The sequence below is a fragment of the Mytilus edulis genome, chromosome 5 (assembly GCF_963676685.1).
Source record: "Mytilus edulis chromosome 5, xbMytEdul2.2, whole genome shotgun sequence".
Classification (NCBI taxonomy): domain Eukaryota; kingdom Metazoa; phylum Mollusca; class Bivalvia; order Mytilida; family Mytilidae; genus Mytilus; species Mytilus edulis.
The window spans coordinates 63,183,064-63,199,488 of record NC_092348.1 but is presented as its reverse complement, the minus strand read 5'-3'; the positions used below and the strand labels follow the sequence as shown (position 1 = coordinate 63,199,488).

At 33.5% G+C, this 16,425-nt stretch overlaps 1 protein-coding gene across 1 annotated transcript; it reads right to left on the bottom strand.

Moving 5' to 3' along the window:
• Positions 1–2,968: 2,968 nt before the first annotated feature.
• LOC139524173 (C-type lectin domain family 17, member A-like) lies at positions 2,969–15,945 on the bottom strand. The gene is made up of 4 exons (XM_071318797.1): positions 15,811–15,945; positions 15,209–15,309; positions 3,897–3,987; positions 2,969–3,227 (listed from the first exon to the last, which is right to left on the bottom strand). Exons 1-4 carry the CDS (start codon positions 15,848–15,850, stop codon positions 3,004–3,006), a joined length of 456 nt encoding a protein of 151 aa, XP_071174898.1. The 5' UTR covers positions 15,851–15,945; the 3' UTR covers positions 2,969–3,003.
• Between the last annotated feature and the right edge of the window lie 480 nt (positions 15,946–16,425).

The window sequence follows — 16,425 nt, the reverse complement described above, 5'->3', positions numbered from 1 at the left end:
ATTTGAAAGGGTGAAAAAATGCCGAACAATATAAATTGCTATCTTTAGACTTGCATTACTGGTGGTAATTTTTACAACCTTTGAAAACCAATTTTTAGAGGCATTTTTCAGTACAGCCTGGAAAATTGGCAAATAATCTATTATATTACAGAATGAATATGTATAGAAGTTTATTCTCTTGAAAACCATCTGGTTCATGTGATTGACTACGTAAATCAAGCTTAACATTTTATCTAAACCTTTTCTTAATAACCCAAAATTTCTTTTGAAAATGGTAACAGGATAGACAAAATATTGTACCACCGATCAAAAAATGTTTCAATTCTTGTATGACATCATTTAGATTGCATCTTTTAATATGTTGTTCTTAAAGTACTGTTTGTTTTGATTTGCTTATGTAGAGGGTTGTTTGAATAAGTAACTTTTAAATATTTTTTTTATTTCAAAATTCGACATTTTTTGAAAATGACCCATATGAGTTTTGATAAATATTCTTGAATTAAATTATAGCCTAGCTGGTGCCGTTCCAAGTTGTCTTTTTTTTTCTAAAATTCTTGAGAAGTATTTGTTAAAAAAGGTACCACTGTCGCATGTGTCGCATGAGAGAAGCTATAGAAAAAAAAACGGAATACATTTTCGACATTTTTTGTTTAACCATCATCTAAAATTGAGGAGATGTGGTTTCATTGTCAATGTAAATATACAGTTATTTCAAAGGACAAATACGCTAACACACTAAGATGCGGACCCAGGATAAATTTTGAAAAAGGGGTGCCCGGGAACCCCCAGACTACACACAGTGTTCAAGGTAAAAAGTCTGCCTTACTCACAAACGTAGCCTTTCTAAGTGATAATCTGGTCCAATCTAAATCCGCTCCTGAAATTGAAGGTAACCAAAGCGAATTCAATGTTTCTTATTTCTTGTCTGTGTTGAAAAATAAATGACACGATTTTGATAAAACCACGAAAAGCAAAACTTAATAGACCAAAGTTGAGCGACATCTATTAGAATGTTTGAAATGATTATGAGGTCCGTCGGCGGTCGACAAGAAGTGAACTTGTTCAGATAATTTACAGTCAGCCTTACACCGACTCATTGTCTCATGAATGCTTGTAATTAAGTTTTGGCTTACATGAAGTGCTTATCTAAAATAAGTGTCCTCGCTTTCACGATGAACCCTGAGCGTATAACGACAAGATGGAAGTAATTTCAAAGCAAATGATCCATCAAATTAAGTAAAAGATTTAACTTGAACTTCTAGAAATAATTAAAAAAATTAATTACAAACCTGCTGATTCATATTGTACAATACAATGCTGATTTCCGTTAGAGTGGCCATAAGTATTCGTCACAAGTTTGGGATTGTTCATTCTATTTTTCAAATTACTAATCGAAGAATTCAAAAAGAGAAAAATATTCAACGAGTGACCGAGCAGCACATTAATTCACGAATGCGCGTAGCGCATGAATTAACTACAAATGACAAATACAGTGAAAGTGACGCCCTCATATTGGAGTCCGATCTGTGTTTGGAAATAATAAGCATTGTGTATAAGTTCCATAATATTTGGTTTAGCAAAATATAGTAAAAGTGCGGATTTGCAAATTTGGTGTCATGAACTGCTACCCCATATCCTTTGTTTTTCTATTATAGCAACTGAGTTTGTTTCTTTTGCTATGTGGAGGCCATAGCAAGTTTCCCGTGTTTTCTTTGTTTTTCATAGAACTGGTGTGTTTGTTCGTGAGATAACTTATCTTTAGGGTGCCACATCATTCTCTCAATGGTAAGCCAGTTTATGTACTCAAATTTTAATACGACGAGCAGCACCTATTCTTGTCCCTCATTCCTATCCACGTTAAAATGTTCACTGAGAACCATCTTATGAGGACGAATTCACTATACTAGTTTTTATATATCACACTGTACTGCATGGTTACCCGAACTTAATAAACACCAAACCATTTACTTCATGTTTGAGAAACAGGCAATATATGTCCTCAATTTTCATTCACACGTTTTTGTATTATTCATAATTATCAGTCAATATGTGCTCTACAAGGATCACCAGTCCTTCATTTATTACCTTGATTACTAAAATATTTTTTTTAATATCTACTGGAACTGTAATTTTGTTCTTTTTTACCGGACCCGATTTGGTGGCGTTACATTTCATAAAGTATCCGAATCACTTTGCAAAGAAATCCGCTCAAACCTCTGTTTTGGGCCGTCTAAAAAATTGCATTGAGTTGAGAGTTTATTTTGTTGTTCATTTTTGTTATGTTTTTGTTTTTGTTTATGACTTTTTTTATTATACTTTTGCTTTTACTTTTGTCACTTTTGTGGGGTTTTTTTGTTCCGTGTTGAAGGCTTCATTTTGACTGAGATGAAGAACAGCAATAAAAAGTGCTATTCCTTTGCTTTTTGTGTATTTTTACTGTGAATGTACTGATTTTGAAACATGAATAGATACACCATATCCTTTGTTTTTTTTCTCTATTATTATGATTCAAAAAAGATGAATGTGACGCAACCCTAATTCGAGTTGATCTGCGTTTGGGGTATTTAGATTTGTGTATAAGTTATAACACATTCGTTTGAGGCAAACTAAAGATAAAACAAACTCGGGACGGACTGACAGACGTACATGTGTAGACGGACAAGGGTCAACATTAATTCTCCCTGTGCATAGCAATTGGCCATAAAAATTAGATGTTCATATAAATCCCGGGGTAAAATTCTCATCCGAACAACTATTGGTGACATTGGTACAGACACATTTCAAATTTAATAGGGTTCAAAGGTTCTCAAATGCTTTTACTTTGACATCAGTCATTCGAGCTCTGATTCCGCTCAGTAAGACGCGTTAGCAAGGTCTCTTGCTCGTCTAGAAATGATAGCATACTCTCATACATACATTTTATTTTACGTCTCTATTGAAACCAGGCTAAATAAATATTGACAAATAATGTGTGAGTCGGGAAAATGGCAACGCCGTTTATTATTACTGCACTGTTTCTTTTTCACAAATACTATATTGATGATTACCACAGTCTTCATCATTCCAAAGGCCGTGGTAGCGACTAGCAGTTTCCATACAGTTTTCCGATCGTGAATTTTGGTTCGGTTCTCCAGGATACCAAAATTTGGTTTCAATTCTACTATAAGTTGACGCCCAGCGCCAATCTCCCTCAACAACATCGTCTACGCCATCTAACCAGTACTGTCCTATTTTTTGTTTTAATATAATGTATATTTATTAGAAACTGAATCACATTTAATTAATATAAATCTTTAATACTTTGAAATGTTACATGATATAAATGATGATAATTACAGTAGTTATGTCCAAAATATCTACTTATAATTTTAACAGCAATAGTCCAGCAAAAGTTTTTATACAACGATTTGTAACTATGTAACTTTAATATTAATCTCATAGCCACAGGCACTTGTTTCTATCCATAAGAAGGTCGACTACCTGTATATATAGAAGATTCAATGAATATTTTCCTCTAAAATTTAACAAATTGTATAGCACCAGGCCCGTAGTCTAGCCATGAATTTTAAAAACGGGGGGAAGGGGGGGGGGGGGGTATTTGGACTTGCGAACTCAACTTTAACAGTCACAATTCAAACAGAACGTTGACTTTAACAGTACTTATTTGTTTTTAACCTCCCTGGCTATGGGTATGTCACCCTCAGTGTTCATCTTCGTGGAAATCGAACTATTTTTACTGAACCATGGCGAAAACTTGAACCACCAATTTTTCAATGAATTGGTTCGCATCGCAGTAAATGTAAATTTGTTTTCATTGACTGAATTTCCTTCCCCTTATTCTTTCCAATCTCTATGTGTTTTTACCTAATTTTAACATAGGTAGGCATTATTAATACCTGGCAATAAATCTATTTCATTCTTGATGAAATTCATTTCATCTACTGAATCGACCCTGACTAAATGCGCTCCCTCTGATCGGCAGAAGTGCTGAAAATATATAAAAAAAAATGTTCATTTTGAATCTATCATTTTGCATACTTTTTTTTCGTTGTTTCATTTGGGATTCCAATTACCTTTATTCGAAGATTTCTTGGATTAAATAATTTCCTCTGGAAAATGTCATTTGAAGACAAGGAAACATCAATCGAATTAAGACTTATATATAAAAAAAATAGCAATAAAACAATTTATTGTCATTTGAGAAGAAAACATTATCATGATAAATGAATCTTTTTTTAAAATAAATGAAATAATAGTATGGTGGTATGACTTCGATGAGATGTCAACACAAGCAGATACAAAAAAATAATATCCCTGCGATACCAAATATTGCCCGCGACCATGCCTCGAGCAATATGAGATCTCTTAGAGTCAGATAACCAGCCAAAAAGTACCAAATATCAGGTTGTCTGCATATTGATATCGTAAAAAGTCAGCTGTGAAACACAATATGAAGCTTATTTTTAAGTGTGCGCAGCGAGAACTATGATGGTTTGTGATTAGGGACTTTCCGATTGAATTTTTCTCGGAGTTCAGTATTTTTGTGATTTTACTTTTTTTTGGACCTTGTTACCACTACTTTTTCAGTTCTTTGTAAACACCGACCAAATTTAGAAATATACAATACAACCATCCGGCAGAATATATATTCTATAGAATTCGGCAGAATATAATTCTATAGAATTCTAAATAGTATGTATAACAATGACAGACTCTGTGTGAGGGTAGATAATAAAATAACTGATTTTTTTAGTTCAAAAGTTGAAGTCCGACAAGGGGATGTTTTAAGTCCTAACCTGTTTAAATTTTTCATAAACGATTTGCCCAAAGCTTTAGAGGACAACTGTGACTGTTTACAATTAAATAATAAATGTGTACCTTGCCTTCTCTATGCGGATGACCTGGTGTTATTTTCAGATAATAAAAAGGGGTTACAAACCCAACTTAATATTTTATACCAATATTGTAATGACTGGTGTCTTGAAATAAACACAAAGAAAACACAAATTATAATCTTTATGGTGACTTGAGAAACACCAATACCACTCAGATTACAATTCTACCTTGACAGGTAAGTTTGTATCTAGCCTATAAAATACTTATTTAGCCTTGAGAATTGAAAGGTCAGTTTATCCCATGCATACAAAAGAAGTTTACCTATGAGGGTCAGAATGGGGTTTACAGAATAGAGAATACATGTAATAGCAACAAAAAATAATAGAGAATAGAGAAAATGAACATCAAAATAAAGAATAGAGAATAATTTACTGCAGTGCAAAAGTATAAAGAATAACTGTGCATAATAAAAAGGTAACTTAGGTAACTGTAAGGCATACTGATAATATAATCATGATCAATGAACATAATTGATAAATAATCTTGTAACAGAAAGACTAAATAGTAAAATCATTTTCATGAGAATTTTACAGAATGAGAGTTTTTTCAAGGCTATTAAAAGAAAATGCCCTAAAACTTTAAAGAATACAGATATTAAAAAACCCATCCAGGTCCTCATGTTATTTACCTTGTCAAAATATAGGCCACACCATTGTTATTCCAAGAATAATCTACACATCTAGTCAAACTGGTTTTAAACTAGAGATCTAGTCAAACTGGTTTGGTATAACTGACAGTTTGCTCCTGCCCTAGATGTCTATTTCACACTGACCTTATGTGTTTGTGCTTAGAGTACATTGGACTGTCATATTTATTGGTTTTCTGTTGGGGCATGATCTAAACCTGCAAAACAGTGGCTTGAGATTTCAATTTAAAAGGAATCAATAAAATCTTAAAAGTTTATTCTATATGAACTGATTTTAGTATAATAAATTAATATTTGGAATTTCATATCCTGATTGATGATTTTTTTTGGGACCAAGATGTTTTCTTCATTCTAATTCACATTATAATTATTTAATCTTCAATTCACATTAAAAGATAAAAAAAAAAAATCAGCTCTCGTTTAGAATATTTTGCAACTAAATTATAATCCTTTAGAATTTGGTGTAAACAAAAAACAAGAGAACCTGCAAGCAGAGTCTATTTCTATAAAGCCGATAGTTTTTCAATATCTGAAAAGAAAACTAACACGTAAAAAAAAGGCCGAAAGTAACCCCTAAATTTCAACATTAACATATTTTGAACAATTGAATCAAGATGCACAAAGTTTAAGCATTGGTCAGAATATAGGGTTCTTTTGTACTTTAACAATATCACAATAACAATAAAGTGACCTTAATTTTGGACAAGGTAAATGGCATGAAGCCAATTTTACCAACTTCTTTTGTATGAATGGGATAAACTGACCTTTCAATTCTCAAGGCTAAATAAGTATTTTATAGGCTAGATACAAACTTACCTGTCAAGGTAGAATTGTAATCTGAGTGATATCGGTGTTTCTCAAGTCACCATAATAAAAATGGGAGACTACTGTCAGATGAATTTAATATAGGTGCAAACAGAATAGAGTGTGTGAAATTCTATAAATACTTAGGATTAGTTCTTACTAATACTGGAAAAATTTTATTTAAATGCAGCTAGAAAAAACCTATATGATAAAGGACTAAAGGCTTCTTTTAAATTTTACAAAAACATTAAGTCATGTTCTCCATCTATTAAGACTTTACTTCATATATTTGATCACACCATCAAACCAATAGCTTTATATGGCTGTGAAATATGGGGTATGTTAAATTTGACTCCAAAAAGAAGAGCCATGCATCTTTTTGAAATCTTCAAAGATTGGGAACCTGATAAATTAAATCTTAAATTTTGCAAATATGTACTTGGTGTCTCCAAAAATTGCACAAATATTGGAGTTATATCAGAGCTAGGTAGATTTCCTTTATATATTAACATAGTAATTCAAATGTTTATGTATTGGCACCGCCTTGAAAACTCGCCCACTGATCTCTTAAGTGATGCTTATATTGAAAGCTCCTCTGATAAAGCTGTGGCTAATCAATCGTGGTATGCAAACATAAAGTTTTTTAGTGAAAAACTTGGTTTAAATTTAGCACTTTGTAAAAAACTCAGTAAAAATAAATTCAAAATTTTACTTAGAAAATGTATCAAAACTGATTTTTTAACATATTGGAGCCATCAAAAAGACTTAATTAAAAATGATGATCACAGTAAATTGAGCAACTACTTTAAATTTAAACATAATTTCACTTTTGAAGATTACTTCAATATTAAGAACAGAGATAAGAGAATTATACTAACTAGATTTAGAATAAGTAATCATTGTCTCCGCATAGAGAGAGGCCGTTACGAACGAAAAATTGATGACCATGGAAAAAATATTACACTGCCAAGATCAGATAGAAGATGCCAGTTTTGTTCAATGAACTCGGTTGAAGACGAAGAACATTTTTTATGTCATAGGGTGAAACTTGCATTTTTATATCTTATCTCAGATCCGTATTTAATTGCCCACATAAATTTTCTATAGTAAAGAGTGTTAAGTATTTGACCGTTAAATTTAATGTATAATGCAGCTGTGTTTTAACTGGTATCATTTCCAATTGGAAGCCGTATAATTTATGTCTCTGTTTGTTTATATTCTGCCCCTATAGTTGTGTGGTCTGGGGATGAATGACAATTTTTATGTGTGAGAAAGTGATGAAAGTAGTGAAGGCCTTCAGGAGAATAAAACTGGGTAAATGTTGAGATGCGGGAGAGTCGAGAATAGTTAACGAGAGTGAGTGGATGTATCTTTATATAAATGTAAATTAATTCAAGTGTATATTTTTGAACCTGTTGATAATAAATTTGTATATATCTGAACACAGTCTTAAAAGCCAGTGCCTTAGAACATCTCCCGCCTCCGTGACATTATGGTGGCAGCGGTGGGATTTATTCATTTTGGATTAATTTTGGATTTAATTAATTTAACATTTCGGACTTAACTTTCAACTCTACAATATGCCGCCCAAAGGACGATCAAGAAGAAATAGATCGGAAGATGACGAAATTGAAATACGGACAAACTTAAGTACATTTAAACCATCACCTACTAAAGACATTGTGAAACCTACTATATTTTATGGAAATCTGGACGACGATATTGACAGTTGGCTGAAAAATTTTGATAGAATTGCTACTGCAAATGAATGGAGCCGTGAAAGAAAATTAAATACGCTTCCTGCATTTTTGAGAGACCGTGCAGCGGAATTCTACGAATCTCTAGACGACGACAAAAAGGAAGATATAGCAACATTATGTGAATCCCTTAGAACAAGATTTATGCCCAAGGAATTACAATCATTGTATTACAGTAACCTTTTCCAGGCCAGACAACGTGAAGGACAAAATGTTGAAGATTTCGCTTCGGAAATTAATAAACTTGCAACACGCGCATATTCCGATATGAAAAGAGATCAGAAAGACGTTCTGATTAAAGAACATTTTATTCAAGGGCTCAAGCAGGACATTAAACGATTCGTCATGTTATCGAATCCTACAACATTTGAAGAAGCGTTTAGGTCAGCAAAAAGAGAAGAATGCAACAATACTTTGACAAATCGGGACAAACAAACAGTTGCAGCATGTGCAATAAGTAATAACAATTTGGAGGATAACACTAAAGATCTTTCTGAACAAATGAAAGTGTTGGCAATGCAAATGAACAATATACCTACGAGAGGAAGAGGTGGTTTTGGAAATCGTGGGAATAGATTCCAACAATCAAGAGGACAAGGAAGAGGACGAGGATATGGAAGCAACAGAAACCTACGAGCATCAGACGGTAGACCAATTTGCAACTACTGTATGAAAGTTGGACACGTAGAGAGAAGTTGTGATGAGAAGAATTCTACTTATGCGTCGGGAAACTAAGAGCTGCTTCCTTAATAGGAGGGAAGGCAGCAGGAAAGGAAAGGAATCCTCCTAATGTATTTGGAAATAGAAATTTCGGAAATTCGTCTGTCGCGACGTCTATTCTGAATGATTTGGATATTAGTACTGAAAAATCTCGCCAAGGTTAGTTCAGATGTTGTAAAGGAAAATGTTATTTCCTGTGAATTAAATCCAAAATTTTGTGTCGCCAAAATTAGAGGATTGGTCAATGAGAAAAGTGTTTTAATGTTAGTTGATACGGGATCAACAGTTAGTATTGTGAATGATTGTTTTGTTAATAAGAGGGATGTATCTGAAGTAAATAATGTATGTATTACTTCGGCGTCAGGTGATAAAATTGAAATTATTGGAAAAGCAAATGTAGAATTCAAGATTGGAAATAAGTGTAATTTTGTGTATAGTGTCTACGTAGCTAGTAATTTTTCTTATCAGTGTATTATAGGATTAGACATTCTGTGTGATTTTTCATGCAATGTAGATTTAGGAAATAATTATATTGTGTTTAATAATGAGGAATCCATCAATTTTGAATGTTTAGAAGATATGCAATTTTCTGAAAGAGATAATTTACAGTATGATTCTATGAATCGAATAGATATAGAAGAAAGTATTAATGACAATATAAATACATTCAATATAGATGAAGGATTAGATAATAGTGATCAAGAGAAATTAGAAATTCTTTTGCAAAAGTACAGGTCTATATTCGCATTTTCTGATAATCAGCTTGGAAATACTACATTGATGGAACATTCGATTGATATTGGTGATAGCAAACCAATATATCAACGTCCGTTTAGAATCCCATTCAGTGAAAGGGGTTTGATAGACAATAAAGTTAAAGTTTTATGTGATCAAGGGATTATTCGGAAGTCTAAAAGTCCGTTCTCTGCTCCGATAGTTTTGGTTCCCAAACGTGATGGATCGATAAGACTGTGCATCGATTATCGTCGGATAAATGAAGTTACGAAAAAGGACGTATATCCGATTCCGAGAATTGACGAAATGCTAGATGCTCTAAACAAATCGAAATACTATACTGTTCTAGATATGTGCCAAGGATATCATCAGGTACCTGTTAAGGAATCCGATAAAGAGAAAACAGCCTTTTCATATTTTGGTGGTCACTTTGAATTCAACTTTATGCCGTTTGGATTATGTAATAGTGCGCCGACGTTTCAACGACTTATGGATACGCTCCTTTCTGGATTATTGTGGAATTCTTGTCTTGTATATATCGATGATGTTATAATCTTTTCTGAAACCTTTGAAGAACACGTGAATAGATTAGAAAGTGTCTTTACTAGATTTCAAGAATCAGGATTAAAACTCAAGGCGATAAAGTGCTTCTTTGCAAAACGGGAAGTCACTTTCTTAGGACATTGTGTAAATGAACATGGTATTTCACCTGATAAAGAGAAAGTAAGTGCAATCAAAAACTTTCCGAAGCCAAATAATGTTAGTGAACTCAGAAGTTTTGTAGGATTGATATCATACTATAGGAAATTTATTCCTGACTTTGCAAGTAAAGCAGACAGTTTTCATAAGCTTTTAAGGAAAGGAACGAAATACATTTGGGACGAAAATTGTGTAAGAACCTTTGACATGTTTAAGCAGGCCTTGACACAATATCCCATACTACACTATCCGGATTTCAATTTGCCTTTCCTATTGATGACAGATGCTTGTGATACAGGTCTTGGAATAGTCTTGGCTCAACAGGGACCAGATGGTGAAAGGGTGATCGCATATGCAAGTAGAACAATTAAACCGAACGAACGTAATTATGCGGTAATAGAAAAGGAAGCTCTAGCTATTGTGTGGGGTGTGAAATACTTCAGACATTATCTCTATGGAAGAAAAGTAACAATTATAACTGATCATAATCCATTGAAATGGCTCATGAACATTAAAGACCCAGCTGGAAGGTTAGCACGTTGGTCATTGACCTTACAGGAATATGATCTTCAAATTGAACATAGAGCCGGCCGAAAGCATCAAAACGCAGATGCATTATCGAGAATTCCTCCTATTGCGCCATTAAAAGACAATAAAATTGAAGATGTTATTCCCAAACTTTCTATTGATAGACTTTGTGAAATGCAGAGAAAAGATTCAAATTTGTTTGCAATAATAAACTACTTGGAAAAAGGAGAACTGCCGGACCAGTCATCGAAAGCGCGAGAAACTGTGATTTTATCGGATAATTATGAATTAGACAATAGTGGTATTTTATATCATTTATTCACACCGGGATCCAGAAAGCGACGACAATGTTTAAGAAGACAATTAGCAATACCGAGATGTTTAATTGATGAAATACTGTATGCGTGTCATGATGATGCCACAGCGGGACATCTATCTTTAAATAAAATGTACACTAAGATTCAAGATCGTTTTTATTGGAAAGGAATGTATTCGGATGTCGAATTTTGGTGCAAATCTTGTGTTGACTGTGCAACTAAGAAGACTCCGAAACACCGACCTAAAGCGCCATTAAATCCATTACCTGCAGTTTCAGGACCGTTCGACCGTGTTGCAGTTGATGTACTTGGACCTTTTCCACCAACATATAACTCTAATAAATACATATTAATATTTAGTGATTATCTGACAAGATAGCCTGAGGCAATTCCTGTGCCTAATGCCGATGCTACCACTACCGCTAAAGTATTTATAGAAGAAGTTGTTTGTCGTCATGGTGCGCCGAGACAGCTACTATCAGACAACGGGAAAAACTTTCGATCAAATCTTGTTAAAGAAATTTGTAAACTTATGAACACAAAGAAAACATTTACAACAGCGTACCATCCTGAGACTGATGGTTTAGTGGAACGTTTTAATGGAACATTAACTGCTATGTTATCAATGTATGTTAGTGGACACCAGCGTGATTGGGATACCTTTATTCCTTTTGTTTTGTTCGCTTACAGAACTTCGTTACACGAAAGTATACAAGAGACTCCGTTTTTTTTTAATGCATGGCCGTGATCCGGTACTACCAGTGGAAGCAGTGATGTGTCCGCCTACCATAACGTATACCTCGAGTGACGATTACAAATCAGAAATGGTAACTAGACTGCAAGAGGCATTTACACTAGCCAAAGACAATTTGCAGGCAGCGCAGCGGAAGCAAAAAGAACAATATGACTTGAAGTCTGATGTGATTAATTATGATATTGGTGAAAAGATATGGGTTTTTAATCCAAGTACAAAACCAGGACTATCAACAAAACTGTTACATAATTGGCATGGACCATATATTATTATTGATAAACTTTCAGATGTGAACTATAAGATTCAAATGTGTGATTCGAAAAAATCCGAACAAACGGTACATGTTAATCGTATCAAACACTTTGTTGATCCTGATGATAGGCCCATTACAGATGAAGGAGATATTGGTTCGAACATTGATTCAATTGAAAATAATGACAATACAATGGTCAAAATTTTAGATACAATGAGATCACGAAATGAGTCTAAGAGATTAGAAAAACATTATTTTGTACAGTATGAGAATGGTGAAACCAAGTGGGTAAAAGAGAATGATATTAAAGATTTTGCTATTATAAATGATTTTCATATTTCGAATGAGAATGCATAGACTTTGAATTTGTTTAAATGTGTTTTAGAAAAAGAAAAAAAAAAGATATAATAATAAAAAAAAAAAATAATATTATTGTGTATGTATATAAATTCATGATGTATGAGTTAGAGTGTGTTTGTGTGTCGGGACGTCACAGTTAATTGGGGAGGTATGTCATAGGGTGAAACTTGCATTTTTATATCTTATCTCAGATCCGTATTTAATTGCCCACATAAATTTTCTATAGTAAAGAGTGTTAAGTATTTGACCGTTAAATTTAATGTATAATGCAGCTGTGTTTTAACTGGTATCATTTCCAATTAGAAGCCGTATAATTTATGTCTCTGTTTGTTTATATTCTGCCCCTATAGTTGTGTGGTCTGGGGATGAATGACAATTTTTATGTGTGAGAAAGTGATGAAAGTAGTGAAGGCCTTCAGGAGAATAAAACTGGGTAAATGTTGAGATGCGGGAGAGTCGAGAATAGTTAACGAGAGTGAGTGGATGTATCTTTATATAAATGTAAATTAATTCAAGTGTATATTTTTGAACCTGTTGATAATAAATTTGTATATATCTGAACACAGTCTTAAAAGCCAGTGCCTTAGAACAGCTCCCGCCTCCGTGACATTTATTTAAATGTACCCTTTATAATAAGGAAAGAAAAACCTTTCTGGATGGACTCTTTGCAAAATACCCGTATTTATCCCAAATATCCGATAGTAATCTGCTTATTTGGTTTATGTCAAACGATAGCCTTCATTTTAACTCTAAATTATGTGAATTGCTATCCTCATTTTACACATTGAGAAACTAAATATTTGCTTAACTGAAACTTATAAAACTTATTTATAGTCTTCACCAGTTCATTGTAACATTATACTTCAATTGTTCTTTTCTGGGCAGTAAGAGTTATCCTTCGTTCCATATATATACAATGTAGCCAACTGACTCTCCTCACAAAAAAAATACATTTGTAATGGTATTTTTATCTGTATTTTATTTTTTTCATTTACATGTTGTACTGTAAAATCAATCATCCTTAATCAGAACGATAGTTGTATGTGTGAGTGTATGCGAGTGGGAGAGAAAGGCTTTTTATTTTTACTTTATGTAATTACATGCTATGAGCCCTATGATTAGGAAATAAAAAAAAAAAAAAAAAAAAAAAAGAATAACTGGTAAATAACTGTCGTATCTTTGACATGAAAGAGACATTTTCACAGAGAAAAAAACACCTCTAAACCTGCTTATACTATTATAAATACGCACAAGCGAAGCGGAGCTATTGTAACATGTGACGAGCATACGATGGGACGATGGGACGAAGTGGTTTAATCATCCAAAAAACACACGAGTTCATACAATATTCGGTCGCGAAAGTTTCATGTGTTTCGTTCAACTCAATATATATATTCGAATATTATATTTATAGAATAACTAATCGAAGAATTCAAATAGAGAAAACAATTCAACGAGTGACCGAACAGCACATTAATTCACGCATGCGCGTAGCCTATTGTTGTATGAAAACACGTCCAAATCCACGAGGGAAAAGGCTCAAAATAAAAAAGAGGGGCCAAAGATACTAGAGTGAGAGTCAAACTCATAGATCGAAAATAAACTGACAACGCCATGGTTAAAAAAGAAAAAGACAAACAGACAAATAATAGTACACAAGACACAACATAGAAAACTAAAGGCTTAACAAAACGACCCACACCAAAAATGGGGGTGATTTCAGGTGCTCATGAAGGGGAGACAGATCCTGCTCCACATGTGACACCCGTCGTGTCACTCATGTTTTAACAAACCCGGTAAATTATCTAATTCGGTTGGTCACATTCTTGAAAAGGGAAGGGTTTGTAGTTACGACACAGGCACATTGTGAATCGGTTATTCCATAACGATCAACTAATAAGCCCCAGTCCCATTAGACCACGATCGTACCACGCTCATCGCGATCTGAAATAAATTCATTTCAATTCGCTTATTCTGCGACTTCACTACGCTTATCAAGATCTTTCTATGCTCATCACGTTCTCACTATACGACCATACCAAGAGTTGTCCGATTGCAACACGATCTTACCACGCTTCTACTGCGATTATAGCACGTTCTTTCCACGATTATACTACGTTCATACCGCAATCTTACTACGTTCTCAGCAATAACGTCAACATCGTGTTCCATATCAATACAGTTCAATTCCTTTTATTACATACTAGTCTATAACACAGCATAAATTATTAAACAAGCTGGTAAATGGTGTATTGATCACTGTTTAGGAATCAGGGTTTGAATCCGATTTTTTTACAAAGATTGATACATCTGATACATTTAGTTACAGAAACACATTTTAAGTTATCCTGGTTCCAGGTACTACGTTCCAGGTATTAGCTATTAGCCATACTTTCTCACGAGATCTTTATATGGTATATGTGTAACATACTTTATATTGCGATCGGGAACCAGTCTAATTTTAAGTAGTCATAAAATTATTATACCCAGATACATGCATAAGTGTGTTATGAATAACTTCACGACGCTATTAACAAAACGTTTACAGAGACACTCATATCAAACGTATGGAAGATTCGCAATCAAAGAGTTCATGAACAAAAGAAACCAGAAATCATTTTGCCATTTTAACAGTACAGCTTCAATGTCACAATTATATCTATCTGAAACACAATGTTGCAATACATGAAAAGAAATGTAAAGGAACGGTTTGCATAATCAACTAAATCTAAATCTTACTGATGCTGATAGCCAGTTTAGAGATTTCTGATTGAAAAGGTAGCATGAACTACTAGAAGTACCCGCAATCCAGCCAGGTGGACATGCAGCAAAAATACAATCTAAAAAAAACCATAAAAAGCATGTAGGTCTATCAAAACATTTAAAGGAAATTCTATAATGTATACTTGATAAAGATCTCTTGAGATCACTCTAGTTTTGTTTTAAAAGGGTTCGTGCTGCTCTTGCTTCATTCTTTTATGTAGTTCTTGTCATTTCGTCGATTTTCAATTTTTGTCATGGCTTTGCCGTTACTCTTCGAATTATGAATTTTGAATTTCCTTTTTGTACTTTTTTTTTAATTGAAAATAATTATCAAAAACATTGCATTTATACTTAATTGTTCAAATGGTAACTTACCGTTCAAATGTCAGTAGGTAAGCAAAAATCAGAAAACAAATTGTTCTGACTTTAGAGGGGAAAAAACGGGTTATGAAAAGTCACAAAACATTTTTAAAACATTTTTTTCAATCTTACTTATCATCTTTTATATTGCAAAAATTACACCCATAAGGGTCAATGCAATACAATTAAAAATAATAAAATGACATACAGATACTTACTAAAGTATGTTAACACAAGTCCAATAGATAGCAGCGACATAATTGTATTAGGTAAGAGGTCGAGCAGTGAATGATCTAAACAATCAGCTACATATGCCTTGAAGTGCAATCACAGAGACATGCCATATCTTTGGTTCTGTTCTTTGTAATGACCAATCCTTACTAAATGCAAATAAGGAAATCTGCCCGCATTTGTCTTATCTGAGAAAAAAATCAAGGTGACAAGTGAAAGATAAACGATTTAGGAACGGAAATCATAGTCAGTTCAATTGTATGATCTAATGGTCAAATAAACACATAAGAAAAATGAAACCGTAGTGTTAACATATTACAAAATTCAGCAGAAAAGGCTGTAACCAGCATGTCTCTTTTATTACAGGTAAAGCCACAAAAATCATGACTTCCACTCCTAAGATTGCATCGGTGAAGCAGTGTCTCATTACTGCAAGGAAAAGAAACTTTTTTCGTGCCATCTTAAAACAGACAATGATGAAGATGATGTTGATAAGGACCATTATTCCACCTAAAACACCAAAGAAAATTTAAGAGAAGTATTTCATCAATGCTTTCTAATATATCTGATGTGCCCTGAAAAGAAAATAGATAGTCTTGTAG

What these genes read in the sequence shown, in the direction of transcription:
- LOC139524173 (XM_071318797.1), bottom strand. Translation starts at nt 15,850, where the DNA reads ATGTCGCTGCTATCTATTGGACTTGTGTTAACATACTTTA. An exon ending in TAAACTGGCTATCAGCATCA is followed by an intron (nt 3,988 to 15,208) that starts GTAAGATTTAGA and finishes ATATATTTTCAG; the next exon opens with CACTTCTGCCGATCAGAGGG. An exon ending in TGAAATAGATTTATTGCCAG is followed by an intron (nt 3,228 to 3,896) that starts GTATTAATAATG and finishes AACAAAAAATAG; the next exon opens with GACAGTACTGGTTAGATGGC.